The sequence below is a fragment of the Monodelphis domestica genome, chromosome 1 (assembly GCF_027887165.1).
Source record: "Monodelphis domestica isolate mMonDom1 chromosome 1, mMonDom1.pri, whole genome shotgun sequence".
Classification (NCBI taxonomy): Eukaryota; Metazoa; Chordata; class Mammalia; order Didelphimorphia; family Didelphidae; genus Monodelphis; species Monodelphis domestica.
Window position 1 is genome coordinate 255014772 of NC_077227.1, and position 8117 is coordinate 255022888.

The 8117-nt window shown below is 41.5% G+C and overlaps 1 protein-coding gene across 2 annotated transcripts in view; it reads right to left on the reverse strand.

Moving 5' to 3' along the window:
- Window positions 1–8117, reverse strand: part of FLVCR2 (FLVCR heme transporter 2) — a 91014-nt gene that overhangs the window by 10628 nt on the left and 72269 nt on the right. For both annotated transcript variants that reach the window (XM_007472796.3, XM_001374723.5), the window contains 2 exons: window positions 7079–7146; window positions 6599–6702 (listed from right to left, as the gene is read on the reverse strand). In XM_007472796.3, coding sequence (XP_007472858.1) covers window positions 6599–6702; window positions 7079–7146 — 172 coding nt within the window. The remainder of the gene's footprint in view (window positions 1–6598; window positions 6703–7078; window positions 7147–8117) is intronic.

Sequence of the window (8117 nt, forward strand, 5' to 3'; positions counted from 1 at the left end):
AGAAGGAGGCAACAAGGTGGTGCAGTGGATAAAGTGCTGGGTCTGGAGTCAGGAAGACTCATCTTCCTGAGTTCAAATCTGGCCTCAGGACATGTCCTAGCTGTATGACCCTGGGCAAGTCACTTAACCCTGTTTGCCTCAGTTGCTTATCTGGAAAGTGAGCTGGAAAATTATGAAACACTCATAGATCTTTGCCAAGAAAACCCCAAATGGGGTCACAGAGTTAGATATGACAGAAAATGGCTGAACAGCAATAACAAAGTCAGGAGAAGAGCTTGGGGTGTCTGGACCTAAATTTCATCAATATAAGGAGCTCGTAGCCTGGAAACTCCCTCCACTGACTGATTGACAGACAACTCATCCCTAATTTACTATCATAGAAAAATTCCTGAGGATACTAAAAGGTTAATTGGCTTCACTAAAATAGAGTTCCATTAAATATGAGCTCTAGGATGCAGCTAGGTAGCTCAATGGATTGAGAGCCAGGCCTAGAGATGAGAGGTCCTGAGACTAGCCTCAAAACACTTCCTAGGTGGGAGACCCTGAGCAAGTCACTTAACTTTCATTTCCTAGCCCTTACCAGTCTTCTGCCTTGGAACCACTATGTAATGCTGATTTGAAGGTATATGGAAAGGGTTTTTGTTGTAGTTTTTTAATGAGTTTTATTGGAACTCAACTCCACTGAGTTCACTCTACTAGTATTTCTCAAAGATAGAACTTGATCGCAGGTCTTCTGGATTCCAAAGCTAGTCTCCTATTCATTCAATACTATGCTGCCTCTCAGTATCATTATCTTTTTATTTTTTATTTTGTAACCCTTACTTTCTCTCTTAGTATCAGTGAATTTCTTTTAAACCTTACCTTCCGTCTTAGAATCAATACAAAGTTTAGAATCAGTACTAAGAACCCAGGACCTCCCTTCTCTAGGACTAGTCCACTGAGCCACCTAGCTGCCTCTTCAAATTCATTCTAAACTGGCAGAGCAGCAAGGGCTAGGCAATTGGGGTTATATGACTTGCCTAGGGTCACACAGCTAGGAAGTATTTGAGGTCAGATTCGAAACCCCCCCCCCATTTCCAGGCCTGGTCCTCCTATCCACTGTACTCAGAGTTATTACTGATAATATTTAATGTGTGTATCATGCCTTATAATTACAAATTGCTTTCATCTGAACCTCAAAACAATCTTATCAAATACAGAAACAGAAGGCATCTCTTTCACAGGTAAGGAAGCTGAGGTTGAGGGCTTAAACCACTCAATGCCATTGGACTAGGAAAGTAATGGTGAATCTATGACATGGGTGCCGAAGATAGCACTTAGAGTGCTCTCTGTGGGCACCCCCAATTCATTACTAGAATGGCAGAGGGACTTGGGTGGAGTTGCTCCCCTCCCTCTCTCTACCTCACCTGATGACATTTTTTCATATCCCCTGCCCCTCTGCCCAGCAGTCAATGGGAGTGCCAGGGAGAGGGTAAGGTGGGTGGCTCACAGGCAGCAGAGCTAGAGGGGAACAGAGCACTCAGGCCATTCCTCTCTCCCTCTCTACACTGGCTGAGGACATTCCTCACTTCACCTACCCCTCCTCCCAGAAGCCCAATCCCTCCCCTGTGTGGGGTAAGGGCCCCCCCACACACACACACACACACCTAGCATACGGTGGGGGAAGGGGCATGGCACTTGGCCATGTCAGGTGGGGGTGGAGTCCAGCACTCTGTCTCTAAAAGGTTTGCCATCACTATACTAGGAGAAAATGGGGACAGAAGCTTGGCTCCTGTTCCAGTCTAGCATTGCATACAACACTGCCTCTCCTTGCCCCATCCTAAATAAAAGCAACTAAGACCTTTCTAATTCTATAGCCAGAAATCACTCTTCACACCAGTACAACCAGTCCCAGAAGCAAAGATATCATAAGAGACTATTTGGTAAAGAAGAAGGCACAATGATTCCACAGAGGACCTGTATTCAAATCTCAGCTTGGTAACCTATATCTGGGCTGGGCAAATTATATAACTTCTATGAACATTGATTATTCTCATTTGAAAAATTAGAATTAAGGAGCAGTTAGGTGGGTTTGAATCTGGCCTCAGACACTTCCTAGCTGTGTGGCCCTGGGCAAATCAATTAACCCCAACTCCCTAGCCCTTGCCCTTTTGTCTTAGAGTTGTTACTAAAACAGAAAGTAAAGGTGTTTTTTTTTTTAAATGAAGAGTTGAACTGAATGATCTTCTCTAAGGCCTCTCTAGTGCCAAAACCTCAGAGGCTGGCAATCTTGCCTCTACTTTCTTTATTTTGACCAGAAACCCCGTGTAAATACTGGATGCTTCTGTTACTTTGGTCTCCTTTTCTATCATTTGAGGGCATTTCCTCTCATTCCTTCACAAAGTCTGCAAACTGCAGTTTGTTTTACTTACTCTGACTTTCTTCTTTTAGGCACTCCTCAAAAGAAGGGTTACTCTTCTAACCCCAAAACCAAAGATATAAGATACAAACCCTATAAGAACCCTCTCATCCACTATCTATCCCCTTCATTTGTATCTCAGGCGAAAACCACCACCGAGTCATAACTAATCTGAGGTCATTGGGGGTGAAATGTGCAAATATTTCATTTGTCCATTCCTTTAGCTCATGTATTCCAGTGGCTTCCTCATTCCAACAGCCACTGCTGTGCAGCTTCCTTATATAGCCTTCTTTCCTTTCTTCCTCCCTCTCTTCATGCCTTCCTTCCCTCCCTTTTTTCTTCCTTCCTTCCTCCCTTCCTCTCTATTCCTCCTTTCCTCCCCCATCCCTTTCTCCCTCTCTTCCTCTTTAGTCCTTCCCCCCTTCCTTTCCATTTTCCTTCCTTCCTTCCTTTCTTCCTTCCTCCCTCCCTTCCTTCCTCTCTTCCTCCCTCTTCTCTCTCACTCAATAAATGTTTATTGAGTACTTACTATGTGAAACATTTCATACTAGATGTTACGGGAGAGAAGGGTTAATTACCTGCTCTTAGTCATTTCACAGCACCTGGCACCCAAAAGGTACTTAATACATACTTATTGACTGATTTTTACACAATATTCATGATAGCTTTTGAAATAAAAACACTATGTAGAGATAATTCATGATTATCCAGAGACAAAATTTTAATCATAAATTGATTTTTCTCTATTATCCAGCATGCCTCTGGGATTCACTAAATCAGTCACTCATTCTTTCCCCAAATATACATGTATCAAACACTTACATTAATGTAAGTATGTGATAAAAGGAAAGCCTTTCCTGATACCACTGCAAGCCCCGATTCTTTTCCAAACATTCCCTTCTCTTCCCCTGTACACCTCCAGTGGCCCATCAGTGTTCTCATCTGAAAAACACTTGGAGCTCTACAACCTCTGTTTGGTCAAGTCACTTTGGATGCGTTGGCAATTCTGGAAGAAGCTCTTGGTTGCAATAAGTACTTCAACCACAGAAATAGAGCCCACCAAGCTGTCAGAAACAATCAAGAATCAACAGCCTTCTTCCCCCTCCATTCCTTCCATCTCTATCAATTAACCTCTCCACTTAAAAACAAATCAATGATAATGATAAGTAGCTGTGTAAACATAAATAGCAGAATGGGACCACTATACTTGCTATTCCCACAAATTCATTAGACAGTGAGTCAACATGTATTTTTAGGCTCTATGGACTCTCTTAGCCCTCTGCTAATTGCTGAGAATCACATGTACAGAGATGATCACTGTACCCTTAGAAGGTGAAGAGAACAGGAAGTGAGATAGGATAGAGAAAATGAGAAGAAGAAAAAAACCTAGGACTTAGCTTTAGAGTACTCCCATGATGAAAGGATGTGACTCAGATAAAGATCTGACAAAGGAAATCTAGGAGAGGTCTGATAAGTAAGAGGAGAAACAGGAGACTATAGCACCACAACTAGAAGATTTATCTGTATTCCCAAGGACATTCAAACAACTGTGAGTAGACTGAGGCAAAGATACCCCTTAGCAGGTTACTGCAATAGGCCAGGTGAGAGGTAATGAGGGCTGGGTCTAGGGTGGGAAGTTAGAGTGGGAGGACATGGTGGCATCATTTATAAATTCTTCAGGGATCTAGTTACATAAGTGGGCTGGAGTGTGATGGTGAGGAATCAAATGTAAATTGAAGTAAGACAAATAAACATAATGTAGTTTTCAAATCCCAAAGTCAAACCTTCTCCTGAAGGGAAGCACTGGGATAGAACCAGGGGGTTTGGCACAGACCTGCCCATACCACAGTGCTAATACTACCACAGGGCCACCCTTCTCCCAAAGGACTTTATCTTCCAGTATCCCAGACAACTGAACTGCAGAGAAGACACTGATCTACAATTTTTTTTCATTGAGAAATTCCCTAGGTCCATGATGGTGAACCTATGGAATATGTGCCCAAAAGGGCACACAGAGTTCTCTCTGTAGGCACACAAGCCGTTGCCCACCAGAGTTCATTACTAAAAAGTTGGAGGAATTCATGGGAGCTGTTCCCTTCCCCCTCTCCACGAGCTAAGGACATTTTTTCACTTCACCTGCCCCTTGGCCCAGCAGCCCAATTGGAATGCCTCCTCCCCTGTTGGGCAGAGGTGGGGTGGCATGGCATGGCACATAGTCTCTAAAAAGATTTGCCATCACTGGTTAAATTTCTTACTCAGAAGTTAGCATAGTATCTTCCATGGTAAGGACTTAGAAATACCTGTTAAGACTAGTGAAATCACAGGGGCAATCTATCTAATTGTATATATATAATTTTTAAAACTCTTATCATCCATCTTTGAAATCATACTAAGTATTGGTTCCAAGGCAGAAGAGCAGTAAAGCAATAAGCAATTAGGGCTAAATGACTTGCCCCAGGGTCAAAAACAAGGAAGTATCTGAGGTTAGATTTGAACCTAGGTCTTCCCATCTCCAGAACTGATTCTCTATCCACTGAGCTGCCTAGCTGCCCCATATGTGTGTGTGTGTGTGTGCTCACACATATATAGAAAATTATATAAATTTATAATTGCATATGACTGCATAATTATATGATTATACACATATATAAATATATACATGTATGTGTCTATATACACTCATGCCACCTCAATGACACAGATAAGCAAGAGATGTCAGGAGCCGCTGTCAAACTTCATCACAAGCAATTCAGTTTTGCCAGTTCCTTCATCCCTTTAGAGCAGAAAAGGAATATATGCTAGGTACTGTGCGAAATGCTTTATAAATATTTCATTTTATCTTTATAATATCTATCCTTCTGAGGTGTGTGCTATTATTTTCATTTTACAGTTGAGGAGACTGAGTCAAGCAGACATTAAGAAACTTGCTCAGGGTCATGCAGCTAGTAAAGATTTGAAGCTGGATCTGAACTTGGGCCTTTGATTCAAAGTCCAGCCCCCTATCCACTATTACCAACAAAATAGCTGGTTTGACTAGCAGCATGTAGAAGTTAATCTGTAAATCTGTCACTATTTATAGTCTACAGGGGGCGGAAACTGTTGGAGGCCCTAAACTGCTGCTTGCATCCCTAAATAAGCTTCTCAGGGAGTTTCAAGCTGTTGTTCTCTCTGTCAGCCCATTTGTACTGGGCAGTACATCATGTATACATAGGACTTTCATGCTTTGTGGAGAGATTTAAAAGCAAGTAAAAGCTGAGGAGTTTCATACCCTCTAGGTTAGAGATTAAGACTTGGAGTTTTTGACCTTTAAAAAAATACCTTGATAGCTATATATCTATATTATATATGTATTGCATATTTCTATGTTTTAATATATTGATAGCTATAGTCGTTTCCCTTGTAATCCTCTTCATTTTAGATTATACATTTAAAAACATTATTCTGAAAAAGGATCCCTCAGGCTTCAACAGAAGCCAAAGCAGTCTATGACACAAAAATTTAGAGTCTAGTTCATGATAAAGACAAAGGTATACAATAAAAATGATTAGAAAGCAATAGTGGGAAGAATGCTAGATTGGGAGTAGAGGGATTAGGTTAAAATTGTGACTGCCAGATACTAGTGACTTCTTGTCACCCTACCTGTAGGTTGTCATTGTTCAGTCATGGCCAACTCAACATTTGGGTTTTTCTTGGCAAAGATACTGGAGTGTTTTGTCATTTCCTTCTCCAGCTCATTTTACAGTTGAAGTGAGGCAAACAGGGTTTAGTGACTTACCCAGAGTTACCCAGCTAATGTCTGAGGCCAGATTTGAACACATGAAAGTGAGTCTTCCTAATTATAAGCCCACAGCTCCAGCTAGCTGCCCAACAAACCTGTAGAATCTTGAACAAATTGTTGAACCTCTTTAAAGTCAGCTGGTAATGATGTCTAAAGTGCTTTCCAACTTTAAACATGATTTGGTGGTACAGTCCCAAATAACTCCACTGGGAGCACAGGCCAGAAAAATGTGAAATACATGTCAGTTATTGACATTTCCTCCCCATCTTTCCTTCCACTTCCCCTTATAGCTCAGCTCCCCTGTTCAGGAAGGGGAATCTCACTTTGATTTCTCCCTTCCCTGCCTATATCTCCCTCTTTACTTTTACTCCCAGGCCAAAGAATCCATCAGTAAAAATACCTCAGGAATAAAAGAGACTTACTTGTATGTTTTAGTCTTATCCAGCCAGATGCCTGAAATCATAGCCCCAACCATTCCTGTGAAGATGATGGTTAGGCCAATTCTGCCAGCATTCAGTTCTTCACCCTGGGACACACACCCACATATGCACACTCAGATCCAGGAGCAACCAGGGACAACATACAGATCAAAGGACGGTGAGACTAAAGTCACAGAAATAAGTAATCTCCATTTGTTAGCCAGTTGCCCAGAGAACTGTCAATTTTGTCTGCTAAGCAGAGACAAGAGACTCCCTTTTCCTGTTGTTCCAGCAGCATGAGCAATGACAGCATCCCAGCCTTTTCAGAAGAACTGTTCCCAGTACCCCAACACTTAGACCCCCATCCCAGAATTCACTGGTCCTAACCTAATTAAGGAGTAACCAAGTCACAGAAGAATTTGGAGAAATGCTAAGTGGCCTACCTACTACCCACCCACATCCTTGAGCAAAAAACAATCTTACTGGGTAATGATAGATCACCATGCGATTCAGTAATGTCGACAGGGCATAGAAAGAACCAGCATTCAAACCTACGGAGAAGGGGAAAGAATTGAGTCATACGTTGTCTTTGCAAAAACTTCTGCTGGTACAGGAAGCAAGAAATCCCATTGCCATTTCCATGGTTCATGAAATCCCTAGAGAGCACTGAACTGGGAGTTTGAGAATCTACATTGGAGTCTAGACTCTTGTTGTGTGATCAGAGGAAAAATCACTAAGCTTAAATGAGCCTCAGTTTCCTCATGTGTAAAATGGGGATAGTAACACTGTACCTATCTCATAGGGCTGTTGTGAAGGAAACCTCTGTCAAGGGAGCAATACTTTAGAAATAGGAACTAATGCAATGCATCTCTTTTGATCTACTCCCTTGGTTTTCTCAAAGAAACATTTATATGGCGGTACTAAAGGCAGGAATACTTGTCAGCATCTTGCAGTATTTGGCTAATGCTACATTTCTCCAACAATCGTATTTCAACTAAGTTGTATCCAGTTGTCCACTTACCTATTACCTCCATTAAATTAGCCACATTCTTTCCAGAGTCCTTCAGATCATTGCACACAGTGATTCCCATTCCTTCTCCCACCCTCCCACTCCCCAACCTACTATGTTATCTTCTTTCCTTCCCCACCCACAGGAGGCAACTGAGTACAGTGCAAAAAGTACTAAATCTGTGATCAGAAACCCTGGGTTCAGTGATCAGAAGAAAATTATGTAACCTCTTGCCCTGAGTTTCTTAACTCACAAAATGAGGGCATTAGATTAGATTACTTGTAAGGTCCCTTCTAGCTCTAAATTAATTATCTTATGATTTCTGTCATATCTTCACTTATAATAAAACTTAATCAGTACTCCAAAAAAACATCCCTTCAAAGTACAATTGATGCAGGACTCCCTAGATTATTTAAAAAAAAAAAACTATAAATAACTCTAGGCCTCACCCCAAATCTTTATTTTGAACAATTCTGATCATATCTATTTAACATGAAAATCAAGTAAAACAAC